The following is a 27,539-nucleotide window of genomic DNA, read 5'->3' as shown; positions in this document are numbered from 1 at the left end:
CTTTCTGTAAAAGGGTCATTTAGTCATCATTGTTTTTGTTAAATCTTTTCAGCAGCTGTTAAGTGGTTTGGAGAAAAAGAAATCCTGGTTTGGAGCTGAATAGCTTCCCCAAATGCAGGAAGACATGGTGACAGGTATAGTGATCACTCACTCATGTATTCTGTTCTTTTAGGATAAACTACCAAGTATTTGGGTTTTTAAAAGTCCAACTTTGCTGTCCATTTAAAACCTTCAAAAATATCCATTCTCTGAGAATTGATCTAATACCCTATAGCATGCTTATTTGTTTTAAAGATGTATATATATTTTTAAACATTAGTTATAGATACTTAAATTCAGTCTGGTAGGCAGCATCATACACTAGGGTTAAGGCCTTCTTCAGACCGTAACCACGTGATTTAACCTCTCAGGGTTTGTTTCCTTCTCCGTAAAATGGTTTTTTTGATATTTATCTCTTAGAGTTGTTAAGAAGAAATAGGAACATGAACATAAAGTGATTGCATATAAGCAATTTGTAAGTAGTAGGTCTAATTATCACCATCAAACTGAACCACTCTTTAGGAATTGTACACTCAACAGTCTTGCAAAATTTGGTATTCTATACTTTCCTGCCTTTCTAATTTTGTCATCTTTCTAATGTCAGCACATTTTCCTTTGCCATATGCCCTCAATTTCTAATAGTTCATTGTTGCTTTGAATGCCTCAAACAAAATGCCTCAAAATGCCTCACTTCCTATGCTAAGGAGTCATGACCAGTGGTCAACAGCTGGAACAAAACATCCCTTAAAATTCAATAGAAGGAACATAACATGGTCAGTATATGGTTTTCTATGGATAGTTTCTCAGAGCAGAAGCCACTAATCTGGCAAGTAAGAGCAAGGATGATGAGTAAAACCTCACACAAAACCAAACCAAAATTTCTCTCATTACCACAGATATGCCATCTACTCAGGTATATTCACCACCTACATGAAGTGTTTACCTTGACATAAATTTTACAATACCTCTCAGTCAGAAGGAGAACTTAATTTCCTTGAATACCCAGAAGGAGAGGCTAACGAGGATGATTTTCATAAAAGAATAGACAAGTACTTATAGTTGGAATACTTAGGCACCAGGCACAGCAAAGCAAAAGTGTCCTATGATTTACTGTGACAGAAAATTATAGACTTAAATCTGAAGATAATGTAGTCATTCCTTGTTCCAGTTATACCAAACAAACCAAACAGCCCATGTTTATGCTATTTTCATATGAATGCTTCTCCAAAATAAGTAGTCCTAACTTTGCTATAATTGAAATTCTTAAAATTTGAGAAGGCATACAAAAATTCAGTGTTTTGGTCCTGCCTAAAGTAAAACAACATCTAATGAAATGCACAAAGTAATCCCAGAAAAGGATGCATTTTATGAAGTTAAATTCAATAAAAGACAACATAATGTAGTCAATATGCCTTTCTTTATGGGTAGGTTCTTAGAGCAGAAGCATTCATAAATTAAATTATGCTTCAACAGTTAGAATACCATAGTCCCAAGAATGGAAACTGCAGAGAAAACAGCACCTATGTGCTGTGACCAAATCAATGTGACCTAGCTTTTTCATATTATTAAGTATATTCAGTAGGAATGCTAAGAAAATTGTGGCTTCAAATTTAATAAGTAAGCACTCCTGAAAAAGACTTTTGCTCTCCATCCTCACACAGTTTCAATTTTCATTTTGGATTTACAACATTTGGTGTGGCGTTGTTAAATATGTTTGTGCATTAATTTTCTGCTCTATTTCCAAATCTATAGCAAAAATTGAGCCAGAATTGGAGATGCTGAACTATTTTCCCACATCTCTTTATGCCAAGTTCTAAAATATACAGTTCAATTCTTTCACCATTTTGTTGCAAATTGACCAAAAGACTGAGTTTATTTTTATAGCTGAATTTATCTTTGTTCATCTGGAAGAGCAAACACTGCAGCCCTTCATCCCTGGCCTGCTTCAGAGCTCAGGGATGATCATAGTTTTGGCCACACTGCTATTCTCCCTTATCAAAATAACTCCAGCATTCTTGTTCAATCACAGAACTTCCCAAAGGGCTAAACACTTCCACCATGGTTTGTACTTAACTCAACACTAACAAGTGGCCTGCTGTGGTTTCCACTACCTTTGCTCTCACTATTTCAATGCAAGGGTGGGGAAAATGAACTGTTTTTAAGCTTTGTACTTACACCTCTTACTCCTATTTCCCCCTCTATGACCATCCAGATTGATATTCACTGAAAAATATGGTACTTCCTATCAACATGTCAACATAAAAAGAATTACTCATAGTTTAAAACATAAATCACCCAAGGATCATATAAACAAATACTTCTCTTCTACTTAATACAAACAGTTGTTAAGAGTGCGCTTTTTAAAACTAGATTCATTTATAGTGAATTCTTTATAGCCAAAATAATGGATATATTTGACCTGACTCAGCAAGAAAAACAATGCTTTAAGTAGTAAATGTTTTAAAATTTTTATGAACGTTTTTGAATGCAAAATCAATCAGAAATAAAAAAATTTCCCAGATACAGAATTGATATAAATAAGCACAACAAACATAAGGCGACCTCGTAGCAGTTTCTTTCTTGATGTTTCTCTTGAGGCAAGGGAAACAAAGTAAAAACAAACTACTAGGACTTGATCAAAATAAAAAGCTTTGGGGATCCCTGGGTGGCGCAGTGGTTTGGCGCCTGCCTTTGGCCCAGGGCGCGATCCTGGGGACCCGGGATCGAATCCCATGTCGGGCTCCCGGTGCATGGAGCCTGCTTCTCCCTCTGCCTATGTCTCTGCCTCTCTCTCTCTCTCTCTGTGTGACTATCATAAATAAATAAAAATTTAAAAAAAATCAAAATAAAATAAAAAGCTTTTGCACAGCGAAGAAAACAATAAAAAAACTAAAAGGTAATCTACAGACTGGGAGAAGATATTTGCAAATGACAATAAAGGGTTCAGTATCCAAAATCCATAAAGAAATTACAAAACTTGGGGTACCTGGATGGCTCCGTTGGTTAAGTGTATATAACTCTTGGTTTTGGCTCAGGTCATGATCTCAGGTTGGGGAATTAAGCCCTGCATCAGGCTCCACACTCAGCAGAGACAGCTTGAAATTCCCTTTCTCTCCCTCTGTCCTTCCCCAGCTCTCTCTTTCTCTCAAATAAATGAATCTTAAAAAAAATTATAAAACTTTACACTAAAAAAAAAAAAAACCAAATAATCCTCCTTAAAAATGGGCAGAAGACATGAACAGACAATTTTCCAAAGAAGGCATACAGGTGGCCAACAGACATGAAAAGATGCTCAACATCACTCATCATCAATAAGGGAAATACAAATCAAAACTATAATGATATATCATCTTGTACCTGTCAACAAGGCTAAAATCAACAACACAAGAAACAACAGGTATTGGTGAAGATGTAGAGAAGGGGAATGTTCTTGCTCTGTTGGTGGAAATGCAAAGTGGTGCAATCACTGTGGAAAACAGTACATGGGTTCTTCAGAAAGTGAAAAACAGAACTACCCTATGATCCAGCAATTACACTACTACGTATTTACCCAAATAACAAAAAAATTTAATTCAAAGGGGTCCATGCACCCCAGTGTTTATAGCAGCATTATCAGTAGCCAAATTATGGAAAGATCCCAGTGTCCATTGACTCACGAATGGATAAAGAAGATACGGTATAGATACACAATGAAATATTATTCAGCCATAGAAAAGAATGAAATCTTGCCATTTTCAAAAACATGGATGGAGTTAGAGCATTATGCTAAGAGACGTTAAGTCAGAAAAAGAAAAATACTATTGATTTTACTCAAATGTGGAATTTAGGAAACAAAGGAACATAAGGGGGTAAAGAGGGAGGCAAACCAAGGAACAGACCCTTGACTACAGAGAACAAATGATGGTTCCCAGAGGGGAGGAGGATGGGGGATGGGTAAAATAGGTGATGGGATTAAGGAGTATACTTATGATGTACTATGTTGTACATCTGAAACTAATATTACACTGTATGTTAATGGGAATTCAAATAAAAACTTTAAAAAATATAAGGTGATCTCAGACTGATAGGTTAATTTATATAACTATTTAAATTCATAAAATAAAGTCAATAATTGAGAAACCAGAGACATTCTTGATATGATTACTTTGAAATGGGAAAAGCATTACAAACAAAATGTTTTGTTGATATATGTAAAGGCTAAAATGGAAGCTTTACTTCTCTAAAATATTTTGAGACATTATCTTTGTCTTCCAACAGCTGTTCAATTGATCAGATGATAATAAATGCTAATATTCCCACATTTTTAAAGTACATTCCACGCCCAGTGTGGAGCCCAATGCAGTGCTTGAACTCATGATCCTGAGATCAAGAGCTGAGCTGGGAATGTGAGTCAGATGCTTAACAACTAGCCACCAAGGTGCCCCATGATTCTCTCATTGTGAATAAAAGCTTCTCCCTAAATGTTGAAGATAAAAGTATTTAAAGATAAATATTATATAAAACAGTTATTTATTAAATAAATAAAAGTCTACTTCCAAGGGGAAGTGTAAAATGATTATAATATATTCTTAAAATAACTGAGTATTCAAACAAAATTTATCTTTTTTAAAAACAAGACTTATTTATTTGAGAGAGAAAGAGAACATGTGTGTCAATAGGGGGAAGGAGTAGAGGGAAAGGAAGAGAGAATCCTCAAGCAGACTCCCTACTGAGCCTGGTCCTAGGCTCTATCCCATGACCCTCAGATCATGACCTAAAGCAAAATCAAGAGTTGGCCACCTAACCGACCAAGCCACCCACGAGTCCCAAACTAAATTTGCTTTCTAAAGAATTGTTTGGAATAATAATTTGAGGTGGATTACTGTTTAGGATTACTGCACTATAACAACCAAAAAACTGACAAAAGTTTTGCTATAGCAGGTGATGTCAAACAACTTCTCAGTCTAATATTCACTTCTGTTTTTCAATAACTATCTCAATAGATATAACTGACATATAACATTATAATAGTCTCAAGTGTAAAACATAATAATTAAATATTTGTATGTATTGTGAATGATCATAGTAAGTCTAGTTAAAATCCATCTCCAACACCATGAATACTTATTTTTCTCTTGTGATGAGAACTTTTAAAGCCTAGTCTCTTACCAACTTTGAAACATAGAATACAGTATTATTAACTATATAATCACCGTACTGTATATTATATCCTCAGGACTTACTTGTTTTATAATTGGTAGTTTTTGCCTTTTGGCCACATGTACCTATTTTGTCCCATATTTACTGTTTAAAAAGATTTTCTTTATTTATTCATGAGAGACATACAGAGAGAGGCAGAGATATAGGCAGAGGGAGTAGCAGGATCCCTGCATGATCCTAGGACCCTGGGATCATGACCTCAGCCAAAGGCAAAAACTCATCCACTGAGCTACCCAGGTGCCCCACCCCATATACACTTTAAATTTAACGGAAAATAAATGTGTTTTAAATAATTACTGGAGGCTAAGAAATGAACCACTTCATGCCAGAATTTTTTAAAGTTTTTTTTTTAATGTTTATTTATTTATTCATGAGAGACACACACAGAGAGAGAAGCAGAGACACAGGCAGAGGGAGAAGCAGGCTCCACGCAGGGAACCTGACGTGGGACTCAATCCCGGGTCTCCAGGATCATTCCCTGGGCTGAAGATGGTGCTAAATTGCTGAGCCACCCAGCTGCCCTTTTAAAAGTTTTTATTTAAATTCTAGTTAGTTACTATACAGTGTAATTTAAGTTTCAGGTGTGTAATACAGTGATTCAACAATTCCATACAACACTCAGTGCTTATCACAAGTGTACTCCTTAATCCTCATCTCCTATTTCACCCATCCCCTCATTCACCTCCTCTCTGATAAGCATCAATGTATTCTCTATAGCTAAGGGTCTGTTCCTTGGTTTGCTTCCCTTCCCCTCTCTTTGTTTTGTTTTCTGAATTCTACATATGAGTGAAATCATGTTATTTATCTTTCTCTGACTTATTTCACTTAGCATGATATTCTCTAGCTTTATTCATGTTGTGGCAAATGGCAAGATTTCATTTTCTATGGCTGAGTAATATTCCTCTGCATGTGTATCTCACTTCCTCTTTAAGCTACGCTACCTAAAGCAATTTTAATCCCTGAATCAATCAAGAATGTAAGTTAAATTTTGCCATAAACCAAAGCTTCAAACATTAGAAGTTAATCTGTCAGTTTTCACTTAACATACATTCAGCATTTTATTTTTTTTGCTATAAAAAAATAAAATTTTTGTTCCCCCTTCTATATAATACAGAATTATCTCTAGGAAGTAGACTCCATTATGGGCTAAATTTCCCAGTCTACCTATATATTATGTATATAAACATATCCATGTCTCAATTCAAATTCTATAAATTCCTCGTAAGGATAAAAGACTGTGTCTTAGACATTTAAATTTTTTTAAAAAGCTAACCACTATTAAGCTAAGTATCCAATTTAAGAAAGTAGAAAAACAGGGGTGCCTGGGTGGCTCAATCAATTAAGTGTCTAACTCTTAATTTCAGTTCAGGTCATGATCTCAGGTTGTGAAATCGAGCCCCACACTGGGCTCCATGCTGGGTGTGGAGCTTGCTTAAGATTCTCTCTCTCTCTTTCTCTAAAAGAAAGAAAAAGAAAGAAATAAAAATACTACAGAATAAACCAAGAAAAAAAAGCATTATTTTTTAAAAGATCTTATTATTTATTTTAGAGAGAAAGAGAGAGAAAACAAGTGATAAGAGGGACAATGGAAGAGGGAGGGAGAGAGATGAAAGGGAAGGAGGAAGGAATGGAGAAGGGGGACAAAGGGGGAGGGGAGGGAGAGAGAGAGAGAGAAAAAGAGAGAGAGAGAGAGAGAGGGAGAATCTCCAGCAAACTCCCTGCTGAGCACAGAACCTGATATGGAGCTTAGTCCCCTGACCCCTGAGATCATGACCGGAGTCAAAACCAAGAGTTGGAGGCCTAACCAAATGAGCCACCCAGGCACTCCAAGAATTATCTATCTTATCTTAGGTAAAGAAAAAAGTTATCATTGAGACTTTTTAAACCTAATCCTGGGTTATATATATAGAATTGAGGGCTTGATTTTATACTGCCAGAATGTTTCAATAAAAGTTCTAGTTAAGAAATAAACAGTAAAGGGGTTTCAGGCTAGTAATAGCCCCTGGAGTCCCCAAAGAAGCAAACACATAAAATCCCTTTGTGGGAATAGAGCCTCAATCACAATGTAAAAGTCTCATAGGAAAGCTCCAGTAATTAAAAACTCCCCCCACCCCCCCAAAAATTAAAAACTCCCAATATAAGGTTACATTAACAAACAAGGAAACAATCTATGATGAGTAAAAGTTAAGAACACAACAAACAAAAGGATTAGACTCTCAAAATATTTGGACATATATATTTTTATATAAAAATATAAAATAATTACATTTAAAACAAAAGAAATACTAAAAAATGCTCATTATATAGTTTTATGAATTTATATCAAAATATATTTACAGTCACTTAGTGAATATATACATGCTCTATACTATAATAAATCAGATTTGATTTAATCATGAGTTGATATTCCCAAATCATTTAACATCCACATACTCAAGAGCAATGTGTTTGAAACCCACTCTGCATTAAGCATTGTACTGGTTGCTTAAATTAGGGTTATCCTCTGATAGAAAGATAATAGGCAATGGATGGATAGTAGTGGAGCGGAGAGTTTTTATTTCACATCTAGGATAGCCTTGAAACAATATAATCATTATTTAACATCTTTACTTTTGACCCAATGGAAGCCTTTCAGACTAAATAATTTTACTTCTACCTTATAATGTCAGATAAAAAATAACAGAAAAAAACACAAATAATATGGAAATAGAAAAAGCAACAAAGGTACAATTTTTCACTATATTTGGTATTGTACAAAATTCATTAGAGCTAAAACATAGTAAGTTTGCTTCACACAAAATTACTATCAAAAGAAAAAAATAATGTTCTATCTGAAAATATTGCCTAATATTTAAAGAATTAAATGGAATATTCATTGAATATATTACTGGAAGTCCCAGTCAGAGCAATTAGTCAAGAATAAGAGGCATCCAAAGTGGAAAGAAGTAAAATTATCTTTGTTCACAGAACACATGACATTATATGTAGAAAGTCCTAAAGATTCCACACAAACCCACACAAGAAAATGTTAGAATAAATTCAGCAAAGTTGCAGAATATAAAACAACACTCAAAAACCAGTTGTGTTTCTTCTATACACAAACAGTGAATGATCAGAAAAAGAAATTGATAAAACAATCCCATTTAAACTGCATCAAAAATAATAAAATACTGAGACACTGGGGTGGCTCAGTTGGTTAAGGTGAGTGACTCTTATTTCCACTCAGATCATGCATGATCTTATTATGAGATCAAGCCCTGAGTCAGGCTCTGCCCTGGCCGTAGAGACTGCTGAAGATTCTGCCTCTCTCCCTCTCTCTCTCTCTCTGTCCCTCCTCCTTCCCTCACTCAAACAAACAAAAGAATAAAATGCTTAGGAATAAATTTAACCAAAGAGGTGAAACACTTGTATGCTGAAAAGTATAAAATATTGCTAAATGAAATAAAAAATATGTATATAAATGAAACAATGTCCCATGTTCATGGACTGGAAGGCTTAATGGTTAAGATGGGGAGTTACTGTTTGACAGGTACAGAATTTCAGTTGAGTAAGATAAAAAAGTCTTAGTGATAGATGATCATGATGGTTGCACAACAGTGCCAAAGAATGGTACATTTAAAATGGTTAAAGGTAATTTTATATTGTATTTTACAATTAAAAAAATGACATACATTTAACCGGGACATAAAATCATAATTAACACTATGTTAATAGTTAACAATAACAATAGTGAAATTGAGGAAATAACTTAAAGAGAGACTACAGACAATGTAGAAATATTTTCTCAAGTGATACTGAGGACTTCCCAGAAGTGAAAAAATACATACCACAAAACCTCAAGTGTTGCACACGATAAATAACATATCTACGCTTAGTGGCAACAATTTATTTAATAAAGAGAGATTATCAATGCATGTGTCCCACAATTCATATGGTAGTATACATTAGGGACTTGAGACTTTTGTAGTAGGATTCTTTCATTTACAGATCTTCTTCACACAGATCAGATTAAATCCATACCTAACATAAAACTAGGAGCATTTTCATTGTTTATGTTTACAACTCAATCAGAAAAAATCCTCAACATTCTAAATTTCAATTAATTGCAGTAATGTTAGGAATTTATTATTAAAGTCAGAATTTCTTTTTATGTGATTGAAAAAAATCTCCCCTTTGTTAATATCTCCCTTTATTAATTTCCCCATTTTGGCAAATGAAGAAATCATTCTTCTAGATTATATTATAATACACCTACTACAACAAAATTGCTACAAATATCATTTTCATTGTTTAAAATCTATCTCAATGTTACTTTCTCGAGAAATATCCACAGATTCCATAGAATAAAACTGTGAATCATACTCCTACAATTATAGGGCATGTTCATCTCTATTATATCTTGTATCGGGGCCACCATTTCCTTTTGTGTAGGCTGGACACTGTACAATAGAGAGCACAATTTATACAGTACTTTGTGTGAATGGCAGTCCCCAGATGGACAACCAACAGATGTAACCACTCCGTGAGAATGTTGTCTTCACTGGTCTTCAATGTTTTTTAAATGTTTCTTTCTAAAAAGCCACTCCCCAAAGCAGGTATTCCTATTTATTTGGACATCTCAATAAATAAAGTACTTAGTAAACAACTGTTTAAAAGGAACACTCTTGGGCAGCCCCAGTGGCTCAGCGGTTTAGCGCCACCTTCAGCCCGGGGTGTGACCTGGGGACCCGGGATCCGGTCCCACATGGGGCTCCCTGCATGGAGCCTGCTTTTCCCTCTGCCTGTGTCTCTGCCTCTCTCTCTCTGTCTCTCTCATGAATAAATAAAATCTTAAAAAAAAAAAACAAAAAAACTCTCCTTTGTCTCTATGACTTAAATTCATCTATCAATTTCACTTGTACTTGTAGCAATTTATCACCCCCAGCTTTGATTAGAAATAAAAGACTCTTTGGTTAACCAAGTTTGGACACTACCACATTCAATATAGTGTGGTTGTTGTTTTTTAAACTGGAGGAGTTTTTATATTCTAAGAACATTAGGAATCTCCAAGAACTCACTACTTTTACCCTAGAAGGGATATGTCCCACTTACCTTATAATGGCACATTTATAGATTCTTGACCTATGCCTCATTTGGGGGGAGGGGGGAGGGGTAGGAGAGGTAGGTCGGGTGGGGGCAGGTAATACCCATCATTCAGGTCACCATGTTTCACAGAATTTAGAATGAGCAGGGATAGAGAAGTTGCTTATGCAGTCTAATAAATCTATTCTAACATATGTTAGGACCTCAAAGCAAGTAAAAAATAATACCCATTTCATGGAGTTTGATTGCCTTTATTGATTTATTTGAAAAAAAAAATAACCCCTTTACTTCCTTCTTCTTCCCATTCTGTATTTTAGCAATAACTGTTTCCACAAGAAATATCTTGAAGCAAAAACAAAAATATAATTTTTACCTCTATCTTTTATACTAGTTTTCAGAAGTTCAGCCTTCTACAGTGTGTTATGGAAATGTATTAGGATGTTTTTGGTTGACTCTTTGACTGAGTGTCACTACTGGCATTTAAAGGTTAGGAGTAGGGGAATTAAGAGGTTCTATGATAAATAAGACAGTCTTAAAAAGCAAAAACTCACTCACAGAAACTTTTTTTAAGAGTTTATACCCTGAGCTCATGAAGACAGACACTTAACCAACTGAGCTACCCAGGCGCTCCCTGGCTCACAGAAATTTACACAGGTGAAAATCTTGTGTATAAGTATTTGGAAATAAGATTGAATTCCGTTTTTTTTTAAAGATTTTATTTATTTTTTCATGAGAGACAGAGAGAGAGAGACAGAGAGAGAGAGGCAGAGACACAGGCAGAGGGAGAAGCAGGCTCCCTGCAGGGTAGCCTGATGTGGGACTTGATCCCAGGACTCCAGGATCACACCCTGAACTGAAGGCAGATGCTTTAACCGCTGACCTACCCAGGTGTCCTTGAATTCAGTTTTGTAACTAAATACTATTTTTGGCATTTCTGCATGATTATATTATACACCAAGAGTCGTAGAAATGTAACTACTTAAATGAAATGAAATATTGCTTTGTTCAAAACTTTTTAAAAAAATATTTATTCATGAGACAGAGAGAGAGAGAGAAAAAGAAAGAAAGAAAGAAAGAAAAGAAAGAAAGGAAGGAAGGAAGGAAGGAAGGAAGGAAGGAAGGAAGGAAGGAAGGAAGAAAGAAAGAAAGAAAGAAAGAAAGAAAGAAAGAAAGAAAGAAAGAAAGAAAGAAAGAAAGAAAGAAAGAGGCAGAGACACAGGCAGAGGGAGAAGCAGGCTCCAAGCAGGGAGCCCAATGCGGGACTCGATCCTGAGTCTCCCTGGGCTGAAGGCGGCACTAAACCGCTGAGCCACCCAGGCTACCCTTGTTCAAACTTTAGCAAGTTTGCCACTATTTCAGAAAATGGATGTCACCAAAATGATGTCACAACACTACCACTTGTGGTATTGTATACAGACCTGCATGAGTCTATCTGTATCAGCCACATTCACAGTAATAATATGTACCTGACTACTTCATTATGTCTTCTTCTAACATAGTCATGCATGCCTGAACATTTAAATATATGTTGAAATAACTTATTATCTCTTGAATTATATTCCTTTAATCCTTCATATTTTGAGATATTGGGGTGTCTAGATGGCTCAGTCAGTTAAGTGTCTCATGATCCCAAGGTCCTGGGATTAAGTCCCACATCAGGCTCCCTGCTCAGCAGGAGTCTGCCTCTCCCTCTGCCCCTTCCCCATGCTTGTGCTTTCTCTCTCTCATGTTCTCTCTTGCAAATAAATAAATAAAAATCTTTTTAAAAAAGACATTAGATACTTTTGAAACTATATATGTGGATTATATTATTTTTTATTTTCACTTCAGGATAGTAAAGGGGTATTATAAAATATTTGTTATAAAATGGCACTGCCATATTGGGTGAATTTAGGGTGCTAAGAGTGAAAAGAAAGGCTTTTATGACTGAAGAGAGAAGGAAACGACTTTGGGTCTGACAGGATTGAAAACCACTAATTTAAAGATAATAATAAGACTGTGGTTTACAAAAAGAGCAGGGGCAGAGAAGGTAGGGCAAAGAAGCATAAGCCTCTTTTTCACTCAGCTTTTAAGCTTCCATACTTCTGAGGAAACATGCCTTTCCTGTGTCCTGTCTCAGGTTTTTTCCATTTCAGAGACCACCCCGCCCCACACACACTGTCCTGAACTATGCACCATCTACTGAAAGTGATTAAAATACTGGGACCTAAAAGAAACATTAATAAACAGCCACTGCCACCACAGCTCCCCATGAGCCTTCTGAACCTGCCAGCTTCCACACAGTGAGGTCATCTTCACTCTCAATCCTGATACAGAACTCTGTGGTATAGATCACCCTTCACTGGCAAAAGAATTTTTCAAAAACTCTTACCTCAGTAGTAGTTCCAAAATCAGCAGATGGGCTGCATGTGCTGGTATCTGGAGGAGCTGTGCCTACACTGCTTCTCACTGGAGAACCAGGGACTGGCCCTGCCATGGTTTCTGGATAGGCTGAAGAAGGACTGAGATTGCCTCTCCTCTGAATCTTATTCCAGACCTTATTCACATTATCAGTTAGCTCATATAAGAGCTGCACCTGAGCAGAAGGAAAAAAAAAAAAGGGAAAATAAGCCTTTCAACTTCGAATCACAATTAACTAAATTATGACATGTGAGAAAAATAAAACAAAGTCCAGGGAAACAAGAATATATGAAATAAGAATCTATTAATGTACCACTGATCATGATATTATATCATTATCTATAATCTATGATACATAATCATATATAGTTATACATATGATAATGAATATTTTGATAAAATGATGAGATATACAGAGAAAATTCATGTAACAGGTTTACAATTTTAAGTATTTTATCATGATTTGAATTTGAAGGAGATATAACGAATTTATACATGAAGTCTGCCACATATTCATACTGTGATATTTTATGAGCAACTTAGCATTTTTGTGGGAAAACCATGTTATAGTAATAATGTTAATAAAACAGCTTATTATGGGACAGTGGATTACTTTTAATATATGAACAATAGAACAAACACAAAGAAATGCCTCTTAAGCAGAGGTCAGTATCAGAATTAGATAACAAATATATACTAGTAAATACGATTATTTAATTACATAATTACCAGTCTTATTTCTAAATGATTTCCACATTTAAATTCTCCTTACTTTTCTGAGGAATAAACCTGAAACAAGATTTCCTGTCCAGCAAAATGAAGTGAAAAAGGATGACATAACATAGAATAGTAAAAGGAAAATGTTACATATGAGACTTTGCTATAGATAAAGAACATAAACTATCCAAACTACTATTCCCCTTGGATTTGTCATTCCAATATTTAGAGAAAAAACTGTTTAACTTGCACATTGTTTGACTGAGTTCTAAGATATTTACATAAGATTTCATAAATAAGCATTAATCACGGAATTTGTATGACAACATATTGTAATATACTGCATAAAACAAATCCAAGGAAAAAAATGCAAACAAAATATATAAGCAAATCCACAGCTGGATACCATATTCTGCTTGCCATTAAAAAAAAAAAAAAGTGAAATTCTCATATTTATAAGAAGTTTCAGCCCCAGGACACATCCAGATGATAAAGCTGGCTTCTTATGTGGGCAGAACAGATGCGTAAAAACACTGTTGTCAACCCTTATTTGATATAAAACAGTACTTGGGTTACAGTTTTCTCTTGTTTTATGTGTGATGAAGCCTCAAATCTCAGGTTATGGTTCTTCTTGTTTAAAAAAATAATCTAATGGCTAGAGATCTTACAAAAAAAAACCTCTCAGAAAAATTTGTGTTCAAATTCTTTTGTCCTTCATAATCAAGAAAAAGTTCTCGCTAAAAAGAAACAATTTTGTTGCAAACCATATTTTGAAAAGAGATTATTTCACTTTTTCTTAAACTATTAAAACTGACAAGGAAAGCATAAATGGAAGAAAACAAGTTCTAAATACTTCTAAGGGCATAAGGTTTATTTATTTACGAGAACTGATGCTTTTATTGTCACTATTTTTTATTTCCTTTAACTATTAAACTTAAATAATTGTGTATGAATGTCGCTAAGTACATTCTGTAGTTAATGTACCAAGTAAACATGGACATAAACTTTAAACATTTATAGTTTCAAAGGAGAAAGTTACTATCACAGAATTCAGACTTGTCAAATTCAGAGATTTTTTTAAAAAAAAGTAAAACAACTTCAAGATAAATGTTCAACTCTTATCTTTTAAGCTGTCCTAAAACTACACCAATTCAGGCCACAATGAGCAACTATTACCCACCTATTCAAATGATTAACATTAATAAGCCTAACCATACGAGTAATGACAAAGATGTGGAACAACTGAAACTCATTTACTACTGATGGGAAAGCAAAATTTAGACTACAGTTTGGTGGTTTCTGTAAAAGATAATATGTATGTCTTATTTACATACCTACCATAGGATTCAGCCATTTCACTCCTAAGTGTTTCCCCAAGAAAAGTAAGTCTATGTCCACACAAGGAACTGAACACAAATGTTTATAGCAGTTTTTCTGCAGTAATCTACAACTGGAAAAAAAATCTCAAATGTTCACCAATAAGTGGATAAACAAAATGAAATATATCCATACAACAGAGTGATATCTATCAATAAGAAATCAATATGAATTCATGAAAAACATGGCTTAATCTCAAAATATTTATGCTGAATGAAAGGTAGGGGGAAAAAGGAGAGCTAGAGACACAGACTACAACTGTATGATAATATGTATACAGTATCATAGCAAAATGACAATCCATAATGACAGAATCAGTAGTCGCCTGGAATGGGGGAAGAAGTGAAATGGAAGATAACAAAGTAGCATAAAGAAACTCTTGAGGATGATGGATGGATGCATTATTACAATTCTGAGAATGGATTCATGGGTTTACCTATGCAAATCTTATGGCATTAGACAATTTAAATATGTGCAGTTTTTTGTATGTAAGAATATTCCAGTAAAACTTTAAAAATCTCTAAGAAATGAGTACTATGTGAGGCAGCTTTATGTATATGTATGAAGGTTACTGAATATCAATAATACCTTGTATGTCAAATATTTACCAAATAACAAAAATGTAGTATTTTACTGTTTAAAAATTAATTTCACATATACGTTATAACCAACCATAAAGGAGACTTAACTGGACTGGAGAGGTTGAGAAAATTCTCAAGGAGATATATTTCTGAATATATTTCTGAATGGTGTCTACCAATTTAAGTGGATGCAAAAGGCCATTCGAATCATCAGACTAGCAAGAGCAATAGCCAAGTACAGGAAATGATACAGGGGCAAGGAAAATTCTATCCAGTTAGGCAGGAAGGACTTGTTGCAGAGTGTTAGGAGAGACAGTCAGACAGAAGAGGAACCATAAAAATAGAAGAATAAACCATGGATATACAATTTCAATGGAAATCAAGCAGGAATGGAATTTCAACAAATAATTACTAACCCATGGTGAACACCAAAGAGTTCTAAGTGAATACAAACTTAAAAAGGCTAGCTCATTTGGTATGCAGGTTATTATTAATCATTAGAACTGTTTCAAAAAAGAAAACCAAAAATCAAAAACCAAGAGTTTTTGCCAAAAATTTTTTTAAAAGCTTTTTCATATAAAGCAATAACCCTTACCCAGTCTGATTTTGCTTAAAGATAAAAATGAAAATCAGGGGCTCAGAAAAATTAAAAATTAGTGTTACTAGAATACAAATTCAGTTTTGTCTAAACTCAATGATATATGCCTAGACAGTGATGGCCAATTCTACTGCCTTTCTGACAACTGAACATAATTTATAGCAATAAAAACTATGAATAAATACAATAAAAAAGCAGCACAAACTCATTCTTTCTCCAGTTCTACATACTTACAACCCAAAAATGCAAAGATGGTTTTACATTCCTAGAAATGCCTTAAAAGAAGACAAAATCTATCAATTTATTGGCTAAGGGAAAATTGAAATTTTACATATTAAAAACATGATTCTCCAGGCTCTTTTAATTTTAGAATAAATACAATTTTTAAGGCCAAAGAGACTAGTGTCTAAAGACACGAAAGAGAACTGGCAACGTTGGTAAAACAGTAAAGTTAAAGGGAAGGATTAATGAAAATTACCCCTAGAAACAAAAACTCTGAATATTCCACTAGGTTAAATATTAATACTAAGGCCCTTGAATGGCAATGAGTTCTAGGAACTGCATAGTAGTTTAGTTCACCATAGTTGATACACAGATCTACAATAATATCTAAAATGAAAATGAATTTATTATAGGCATGCCCTATATACAGAGCTTACACTTCATTTTAAAATGTATAAACCACTTGAAGGTTTTGTATCTAAGCAATTATGAATCTAATTAATTGATATACCAGTATCAAAACTTCTGATATCATCCTAATAAACAAAAATAAATGATATATATGAAGGAATTTTTTCCTTAAAATGGAATCAAGATTTTTATATATTGGCTACAAATCAATAAAGCTTCTGATAACATATGCAAAATTTAATAGGTATATACACTGCTCATAGCTTTTATCAGATTCTCAAAGAAGTCCATGGCACAAAAAAGAACAAGAAGCACTCTCTTTTTTTTTTTAATTTTATTTATTTATTCATAGACACAGAGAGAGAGAGGCAGAGACACAGGCAGAGGGAGATGCAGGCTCCATGCAGGGAGCCCGACGTGGGACTAGATCCCGGGTCTCCAGGATCACACCCCAGGCCGCAGGCGGCGCTGAACCGCTGTGCCACTGGGGCTGCCCAAAAACAAAACAGATGGATTAGTGAGAAACTACTAAAAAAAAAAAAAAAAAAAAAGTGACTTTAAGTCATTATCTTAAAAATAAACAGTAAATTTTAGGATGCATGTGGATGTCTATATTTTAGGGGCCCACAAAACTACTAATAAGGTAGGATACCCAGAAAATAAAAATAGACCTATGGATATATTTCATCAAGAAAAATTAAACATTTTTGGTAAACAATGCCATCAAGGCAAATTAACTACATTAAAAACACAAGGTTTATATTTATAGAACCTAAGAGCTTCCTAAGGAAGCTCTTCAAATTATTAAAGAAATTTAATTTAAAAATTGGGTAAATGATATAAATTACCAACTCATAAAACAATTTCATTGGCCAATAAGCATTCAAAAATTGTTCCTTATTAATAATCAGGAAAATACAAATTAATGTAAATAATATGAATTGTCAATTCACAAAAGAGCAAATGCAGTGGCTAATAAACATTTAAAAAGATGCTGAAACATCTGGTTTCATTTCCTTTCAGCATGAGAGCCATCCTTTAAGATTTCCTGTAGTGCAGTTCTACTGGTGATAGATTGTCATATGTGAAAATGTCTTTATTTAGTCTTTATTCATAAACATGTATTTTTGTTTTTATATTTAGAATTTTGGGTTGAGAGGCTGTATTTTTTTTTTTTATTTTCATGATTTAAAGATATTGCTTTTCTGACCTTTACTTATACTCAGGAGAAGTAAGCTAACAATCAAATCCTAGTTCCCTTGTATGTAATATGTCATTATTCTCATGATACTTGCAAGATTTGCTCTTATCTGTGGCTTTCAACAGTTGCATTAAATCTGTGTAGGCATAGCTGCCTTCATGTTGTATGGGCCCTTGGCCACCCCAATGGGCCACTCTGACATGAAGATTATACTGAATTAAAAAGCAATCAAAAATAGCAGATTCAGGATAAGCTCTTTACCTTCCCCACAACTGCCTCAAAAAATTTAGGTAGAGGACTTGATCCAGGAAGAGAACTATCACCACAAAAAACTACATTATGATATGAATGAGGTATGGTAGACAGGGAGGAACCTAGAAACGCCTGTTTGATCAAATGTCTCTATGTCTCATGTCTATGTCTCATGTTTCTGAGTGGACCAGTAAACAAACATTAAATTACTAAACATTTATTTTTTTTCATCTTTCAATAAATTGCATTTTTGTTGTTTCAGGTTTTTATTTAAAATCTAGTTAGGTAACATATAGGGTAATATTGGTTTCAGGAACAGATTTTAGTGATGCATCACTTAAATATAACACCCAGTGCTCATTACAACAAATGCCCATCAACAAATTGGCCCATTCCCTACTTCCATCCCTCCATCAATCCTTAGTTTGTTCTCTATAATTAAGAATCTCTTATGGTTTGCCTCCCACTTTTCTTCCCCCTACCCTCATTTTCATTTGTTTTGTTTCTTTAACTCTACATATAAGTAAAATCATATGGTATCTGTCTTTCTCTGACTGACTTATTCACTTCGCATAATACACTCTAGCTCCCTCCAGGTCATCACAAGTAGCAAGATTTCATTCTTTTCGATGGCTGAGTAATATTCCAATGTGTGTGTAATGTTCCATTGTGTATGTATACACTCATACCACTTCTTCTTTATCCATTCATCAGATGATGGACAATTGGGTTCTTTCCATAATTTGGCTATTGTTGATACTGCTGCTATAAACATCGGGGTACATGTGTTCCTTCAAATCAGTATTTTTGAATCCTTTGGGTAGGTACCTAGTAGTACAATTGCTGGCTCATGGAGTAGCCCTATTTTTAGATTTTTAAGGAACCTCCATACTGTTTCCCACAGTGGCTGCACCAGTTTGCATTCCCACCAACAGTGCTAAAGTGATCCCCTTTCTCCACATCCTTGCCAACATCTATTGTTTTTTTGTTATTTTAGCCATTCTGACAGGTGCAAGATACTATCTCATTGTAGTCTTGATTTGTATATCCCTGATGATGAGTAATGTTGAGTATCTTTTCATGTGTCTGAATTATCCATCTGGATCTCTTCTTTGGAAGAATGTCTGTTCATGTCTTCTGCCCATTTCTTAAGTGGATATACAAGTTCTTTATAGATTTTAGATATTAATCATTTATCAGATATGTCATTTGCAAATATCGTCTCCCATTCTATAGGTTAGCTTTTAGTTTTGTTGATTGTTTCCTTCACTGTGCAGAAACTTTTTATCTTGAAGAAGTCCCAATAGTTCATTTTGCTCTTGTTTTGCTTACCTCCAGAGTCATGTCTAGCAGGAAGTCACTACAGCCAATGTCAAAGGCATTACTGCTGTTGTTTTCCTTTAGGATTTTGGTGGTTTCCTGTCTCACAGTATCCAGAGGGAGTCTGGAAACCTATACTAAAGTAACCACTCCTGAGAAAGAGGTTTACTTGGAGTCTTTCTTTTCTTTTTAAAGTAGGTTTCATGCTCAGCATGGAGCCCAACACAGGGGTTGAACTAACAACCATGAGATCAAGACCTGAGCCAAGATCAAGAGTCTGACACTCAACCAACTAGGCCACCCAGTTTTTTAATCTTTAAAATTTAGGTTAATCTGGCACACAAAGATATAAAAGAGTATTAAAGCTGGTAATAATTAAACAGAAGTTGGTTTATGAGGACTTATGAAGACAAAGTTGAATTAAATGAATATAGTAAGAATTATTACATTGTGAGTAAGGGATTCTTGAAAGATGAGGTTCATAGGGCCTCAGTTTAATTCTCAAAAATAAAAGGTCTTGGCTTTTGAGGAGTAACAGCAAGGAGGCCCTGGAATCCAGGTGATGGAGGTAAGGACAAAAAGAGGAAGTAGACATGAGAAGGAACTACCAGACCAAAACTAAGCTCTATTTAGGTGATGACTTTCCTTAGAACCAGTTTATATTTAAAAACAACAACAAACCCTGAGCTCCATTCCAAGTAAAGTGGTATCTAATAAAGATATTTGAGAGCTCTAGGTTTAAGCCACATACATCACATTTAATAAGAGTCCACAGAAATCACAATACTATTAAGTATCTCAAAGTAAAAGAAACTTTTTGAAAAAGATTAATAATGGTTTCCCAGGTTAAACAATAATAGTAATAAAATTCATTCTCAGCTAGGACAGCTACGGATATCCAGAATATGTAGAGTAGGACAATCCTCTCAAGGCTAAAATGATATTCATAAGTTTCTAAAATAGAAGGCCTCTAGCAGTTAACTCCATGTAGTAGCTGGCTATCATATAGGGATTAAGCTACTACAAATATAAATTACGAATACAAAAATTTTTTTCTATTTTCTCTAGAAGTTTCTTATCTCCTTTGGTAATTTGTTCTCAGGATCAGTCTCTCCTCCTTCTCTCCCTTCTCCAGACAACAAGGAACCTTTGTGTTACAATATAGAGGTCCGCATACTCTAACATTTTATATATATGTAATTTTTATATATAAAGATAAAAAATACATAAACATTTTATATATATGTAATTATACAATATGTACTCTTTTTGTCTGACTTTCTTCACTTGGCATGGTGATTACAATATTCATACATGATGCTGCATTTTATCAATAATTCAGTCCTTTTAATGGCTGAGTAGTATTACATTGTAGGATAGGCCATAATTTGTTTAATTATTCATCTATTGATAAACATTTGGGTTGTATTCCGTTTGGGGCTATACAAATAAAGCTGCCAAATACATATGTATGAAAGTCTCTGCAAGCACATATATTTTTGTTTGTTCTGAAGAAAAACTTAGGGAGGAACTACCAGGTCATAAGCTAAGTGCAAGTTATTCTTTTTCAGGAATTTCCAAGTTGTTTCCAAAGCTGTATAATTTTTACATTCCCAGCAGCAGAATACAAAAAGTTCTAGATGGTTCACAATGTTCATCATTTTTATTTTAGCCAATCTAATTGATGTATAGTGGTGGATTCTCTATTCATGCTTTAGTTTGTTTTTCCCTGACAAATAATGATGATGACCACTGCTTCATGCGCTTAATGACTAGTGACATCTTCTGTGGTGAATGTTGAAGTCATAGCCCTGGGGTTTGTCTCCATGTTTGTTTGTTTGTTTGTTTTTTAACTGTTCTTTGTTGTCACATTATCCAGCAGAAAGCATTCTTTAAATATCCTGGATAACAGTTTGACAAATATTTTATTTTTTAAAGATTTTATTTATTTGAGGGAGCACATGCACAAACATGCAGGGGGAGGGGAGAAAGAGAAGCCAGACTCCCTGCTGAGCAGGGATTCCCAAAGCAGGGCTCAAGCCCAGGACCTTGAGATCATGACCTGAGCCAAAGGCAGGCACTAAACTAACTTAGCCACTTAGGCAACCCTTGACAAATATTTTACAAACACTTTCTCCGAGGAATGCCTGGGTGGCTCAGTTAGTTAAATATTTGGCTCTTGAATTCAGCTCAGGTCATGATCTCCGAGTCATGGAATTTAGCCCTGCAATGAGCTCCCTGCTCAGCAGGGAGTCTGCTTGAGGTTCTCTCTATCCCTCTTCCTTTGCCCCTCCCCAAACTTGCGCAAACTTGTGCATGCGCTCTCAAATAAATAAACCTTTACCAAAAAAAATGTTCTCCTAATGTATAGCTTTCTGCTATCTTAATGTGTTTTTCAAAGAGAAAATGTTTTTAAACTTGATTATGCCCAATATCAAGATCAATTTGGAGAGCTCCCCTTTGGACAATATTGACTCATCCAATCTATGAACAGATGTATTTCTCAAGTTAGGTGTTCTTTAAATTCTCCTAGCAATGCTTTCTGGTTTTCAAGGTCAAGGACTTGGACATCTTTAGTTATATACATTTATGCTTCCAGGCACCAATATAAATGGAACATATTCATTTCATTTTCCAATTGTTTGCTGCTACTATATAAAAATATAACTGATTTTTATTCATGACTCTTGTCTCATCTCTACAACCTTGATAGTTTTATTAGTTCCAATAACAGGTTGTTAATTCTGATAGGATTTTCTAGAAAATATTTTATCATAAAAAATAGAAAAACCTTTACTTCTTTCCTTATGTCTTTTTATTTCCTTTGTTGGGTTTATTGGAATGGCTAGGGCATTCAGTATGATACAGAGCAAGTAGCAAAAAGAGGCTTTCGGGTTTTTTTCATATTTTAGTGGAAAACAATTCAATTCAGTATGATAATTGAGTAGGATATTTGATTTCCAACATATATCCTTTAACAGTTTGAAAAATTCTTTAATATTTGTAATTTGCTGAGGGTTTTTAATCACAAATGGGTGGTTAAATTTTGTCAAATGTTTACCTGTATCTATGGAAATTATCATAGGATTTTTCTCAACTCTCAAGAATAGTGAATTCTACCAAATGATTTCTGAATATTTTTTAAGAGAATTTTTCTGAATTGATTCTCCAATTTTTTAAAAATATTTTATTTATTTATTCATGAGAGACAGAGAGAGAGAAAGAGAGAGAGAGAGAGAGAGAGAGAGGCAGAGACACAGGCAGAGGGAGAAGCAGGCTCCATGCAGGGAGCCTGACGTGAGACTCGATCCCAGGTCCCCAGGATCAGGCCCTGGGCTGAAGGCAGTGCTGAACCGCTGAGCCACCCAGGCTGCCCTGATTTCTGATTAAACCAAACTTGAATTTCTGAGATGAATCCTACTTTATTATCATTTATTAACATTTTTAAACACTGCTATATTGATTTGCTACTATTTGGTTAAGAATTTTTACATCTATTTTCATGAGGGATATTGATTTCTAATTCCTTCTTTTGTAAAGACTTTTTCCAGATTTGGTAATAGGATTATACTGGCTTCCAAAAATAATTTGGGAAGGAATCCATTATATCTCTGGGGAAAAAAATTGTGAAAATTTCCTATTTTTTTCCTTGAATATTTGACAAAATTCAACCATTTGGGCTTTAAAAGTTCTCTTTATAACCTGTTTTGATATCACATTTCCTTTATAGATATATATGGATATTCAGATTTTCTATTCTTGTATCATTGTTTTTTTTTTTTTTTTAATTTATTTATGATAGTCACAGAGAGAGAGAGAGAGAGGCAGAGACACAGGCAGAGGGAGAAGCAGGCTCCATGCACTGGGAGCCTGATGTGGGATTCGATCCCGGGTCTCCAGGATCGCGCCCTGGGCCAAAGGCAGGCGCCAAACCGCTGCGCCACCCAGGGATCCCTGTATCATTGTTTATACAGCTATTTTTCAGTATAAAATTTCTATTTCATCTAAATTGTTAAATTGCTGGCATAAAGTTGTTCATATTCTATTATTCTTTTAAAGTCTGTAGGATCTGTGTGATAATGCTCCTCCTTCAGTCCCTATATTGGTAATCTGTATATTATCTTTCTCTCTCTCTCTCTTTCTCTCTTTTTTTACTGTACCAGTCATCGCTGCTTTTATCTTTATTATTTTCATCCTTCTACTTATTTTGGGTTTATCTTGTTCTTTTCTTAGCTTTCTAGAGTAGAACCTTAAATGAATGACTTAAGATCTTTCTTCCTTTATAATGTAAATATTTAAAATTATATTTTCAAAAAAATTTAAAAATAAAAAATAAAATTTTATTTTCCTCTGAAGACTATCTTACTATATTCACCTTTTTAAATTGTCATTCAACCAAGATATTTTCTTATGTCCAAGTGATTCTGCCTTTGATTCATAATTTTGAAGTGTATTTATTGTTCAGATATATACAGCTTTTCTATAGTTTATCACCGATTTCTAATATATTTTGACTATGATAATACATTTTGATCTCATTAACAAAATGAGACAATGTACACCTGAAATAAAATGTGCATTCCATATTTGTTAGATACGATGTTCTATAAATGTCAATTAGATCAGGGTGAGTTCTCCGTATTTTTCATTCTTCTGGATCTCCAATTATTTATTTTTATCTGGTTGCTTTATCAATTGCTGAGAAAGCCGTTATAAAACTTCCTACTATGCCTGTAGTACTTACTTTTTGTATTTTCTATATCTCCATACTTAACTTTTCATCTAGGTGTTTTATATTTGCTGAGACAGACTGTATAAAAGTTCCTACTATGTAGTACTGAATAGATTCATCTGTTTTTTTTTTCTTTAATTCTAACCATTTTTATTTCATTCATGTCATTATTTATTTCTGGTAAATAATGTTTTCCTTATGTTAATCTAACATGAAAATAAGCAGGACCAGCCGTCTTATGCTGTTCTCCAACAACTGTTATCTGTTTCTTAATATTTCAAGTGCTTCCCTTTTAAGCAATATATAACGGAGTCTTGCTCTATAAACCTTTGACTCTTAATAGGAATAGCTGGATGGGGGGTCAGCAAACCTTCTGTTAAAGGACAGATAGTAAATATTCTAGGTTTTGTGAGCCATACTGTTTTCTGGTGCTCCTACTTAATTCTGCATAACAGCAACCTCAGACAAAATGTAAAAAATGGGTTTTCGGCCTGCAGGCTTTAGATTGCTAACTCGTGGTCTAAACACTCCTACTTAAAATCATTAACACATAACATCAGTGGTAAGAATAGCTTACCTCCATTATTTAATTTATTTATATCACAAGTTTTTATTTAAATACTAGGTAGTTAACATACAGGGTAATAATTGGTTTCAGGAGTAGAATTCCTCACACAAGTACTCTTCTTAATACCCACAATCCATTCAGCTCATCCCATTTCCCCCCACCTCACTCCAACTCCCCTCCATTTATCCTCAGTTTGTTCTCTATAGGTAAGTATTTCTTATGGTTTGCCTCTCCCCCTTCCCCTATGTTCACCTGTTTTGTTTCTTAAATTCCACATACATGTGAAATCATATGGTATTTCCCTTTCTCTGACCTCTTTTGCTTAGCAAAATAGACTCTAGCTTCATCCATGTTGTTACAAATGGCAAGATTTCATTGCTGTTTCTATCTTGTTTTGAAACTCTGTTACCATTTTTTGACTTCTTTAGATAATTTGAATATTTTTTGGTATTCCATTTTAATACATCTGCTGGCTTTTTGGCCTTATCTCTTTGTATTTCTGCATTTTATTTTCAGTAGTTATTTTAGGAGATTATAATGTATATTGGGAAACAGTTCATAGTCTAGAGTTTACATTGTACCATTTCACATGATATTTGGAAATCTGGCAACCATTACGTCCCTTTAATCCTCCATTAACTAGGCAGGGGGAAGGGAGAAAGAACAATGGTATCAGTAAGGAGGCTCTATAAAATATGAAATAATATTGGAACCCACTTAAAAAAAACATACCCTAAGAACTGGCTTCATTAGTGGCTTATAACCACTGCTGCAGAGATAAACATATATTTATCAATGCTGACCTGTCGGATCCAATACCTATCTAAAACAATTTTTTTAAACATAATTCAAATAGTATTCAACACTGACAATCTATGTAGAAAGTATATCATAGTCTGCTTAAGGTTAAAGAAACAAGTTAACTTATATAATCAATAATTTGTATAAATCTGGAAGATTGGAATTCATATTAACTTAAAACACTATAGGGACACCTTGATGGCTCAGCAGTTGAGTGTCCGCCTTTGGCTCATGCATGATCCTGAAGTCCTGGAACGGAGTCCTGCATCGAGCAGGGAGCCTACTTCTCCCTCTGCCTATGTCTCTGCCTCTCTCTGTGTCCCTCATGAATAAATAAATAAAATCTTAAAAAAAAAATTGTAACACTACAAAATTCAACACATTTGGCCTATACCAACTGAAATGTTATGGGATTAGCAAACTATATTTCTTAAATAGTAAACAGTCCTTTTTTTTTTTAAATATGTGTTGAGCAAAAGAAGTCTGGTTGAAAATTATATTTGATCATGTTAATAAACTCTACCAGTCTGATAATAAAGTAGTCCTTCAGTGTTTAAACACTTTACATCTGCAACTGATTTCATTCTTTCAGCCAAAAGATGCATTTATGCTGCCACCATTACATTTTCAGAAGAATTTAAATTACAAAACTTGAGAGAGCTTCAAAGCAATACTTATCTAACCACGCTGATCTTGACGGCTCTGTTAAAAATAATTTAGGACACTAAACAGAAGAGAAACCCTTTACAAAATTGATAACAATTGTTCGTAAATCCTATTATTTTAAATTTCCTTTCATAAATCAAATATACTAACCTGAGGATTTGAGCATTTTATTTGAAGTGACTCTAGGTCAACATGGAGACAGACAACAAATGAATGCCTTGTATCAGGTCCTGTAGCAAGTAGTTTTTGAGATGTAACAGCTAGAGTAGAGGTACAACCCATAGGTTCCACCAGGCAAAATGTCACTTGTTTTCCAAAAAGAGTATACATGCTGAAATGATGCAAGCTGATAGTCCAAGGAAAAGCATTACCTGGTAATAAGAACAAAGAGAGTAGTGAAATAGTCCTATAAAAATACAGTTGTCTTTTATACTTTTTTCTTTTATTTATGTATCAAGTACTAATTAATTAATATAAAGTATGAGGTAAAACCATTTTTAATGCAGCTATAGATAAAGTACTTTGTGAAATCATTTTAAATTTAAGTTCAATTAGCCAACATATAGTGCATCATTAGTTTCAGAAGTAGTTTCAATAATTCACCAGTTGCATGTGAAATGATTTTTAAAAATATACTCAGTATTGAAATACTTATTAACATTTGTTCTTGAGATGCCAACTAATGCAAAATAGGTTCTTATGACAGTTTTGACTTTGCAATTCTACTAGAACTTGTAAGTATATCTATTGCAGACATCTTTTTAAGTAGCTAAATTATTTTTAAGCAAATTGAAAATACTTATTTTCTAATTAGAAAAGTACTAGTGCCTCACTGGAAATAAATTAGAAAGTATATAAAGGAAAATCAGAACCAGTCCTAAACAAACTAGTAAACATTATACAAGAAGAAAAATCAAAACTTGTCAAAATCCTGCCACTCCCAATAATAACTATTAACTAATATTACCTTCAAGTCTTTTTTTTCCTCCACTGTGTTGGATATGCCTATACAGTTAGAAGCAAGTATCACACTGTACTTTTACATTCAGGTTATTTTCCAATGACAGTAAAAATACAAAGTAAATTACAAGCGGCATCATAGTACACACACACGCACACGGAATATAAGCAATCATTTGAACTATGAATGGTGATATTAAGTAGATGCTACAAGGTAGACTCTTACAAGTTTGAATACTCAATATGTATGGACCAAATATAGTTCGTAAGATTAAAATTAGAATCTTGGAAATTGAGACCAAAATACTAGAATATATCTAGCTACATAGTAGGCCATAATTACTTGACTGGAAACAATGAAAATTGCATAATAGTATGTGGTCAGCACTGTGGTACTCTGCCTGTCTTAAGAT

At 34.2% G+C, this 27,539-nt stretch overlaps 1 protein-coding gene and 1 long non-coding RNA gene across 15 annotated transcripts in view; one reads left to right on the top strand and one right to left on the bottom strand.

The window, feature by feature from the left end:
* VPS13B (vacuolar protein sorting 13 homolog B) overlaps positions 1-27,539 on the bottom strand; it is a 718,401-nt gene that overhangs the window by 327,989 nt on the left and 362,873 nt on the right. For 13 of the 14 annotated variants that reach the window (XR_013351405.1, XR_013351406.1, XM_077846720.1 and 10 more), the window contains 2 exons: positions 26,317-26,537; positions 12,692-12,895 (listed from right to left, as the gene is read on the bottom strand). Coding sequence is in view for 12 of the 14 variants with exons in the window: in XM_077846720.1 (XP_077702846.1) it covers positions 12,692-12,895; positions 26,317-26,537 (425 nt within the window). In the remaining 2 variants the exon portion in view is untranslated. Of the gene's footprint in view, positions 1-12,691; positions 12,896-16,945; positions 17,117-26,316; positions 26,538-27,539 lie in introns of those variants that run through there. The other variant, XM_077846721.1, reaches the window with a different exon arrangement.
* The window catches only part of LOC144283080 (uncharacterized), a 61,827-nt gene that overhangs the window by 33,448 nt on the left and 840 nt on the right, over positions 1-27,539 (top strand). Inside the window, exon 5 of the long non-coding RNA XR_013351411.1 lies at positions 53-134. This is a non-coding gene — a long non-coding RNA (uncharacterized LOC144283080). The remainder of the gene's footprint in view (positions 1-52; positions 135-27,539) is intronic.

This window comes from Canis aureus, chromosome 14 (genome assembly GCF_053574225.1).
Source record: "Canis aureus isolate CA01 chromosome 14, VMU_Caureus_v.1.0, whole genome shotgun sequence".
Classification (NCBI taxonomy): domain Eukaryota; kingdom Metazoa; phylum Chordata; class Mammalia; order Carnivora; family Canidae; genus Canis; species Canis aureus.
Note: the sequence above shows the minus strand (reverse complement) of the source record. Positions and strands in the feature narration are given on the sequence as shown.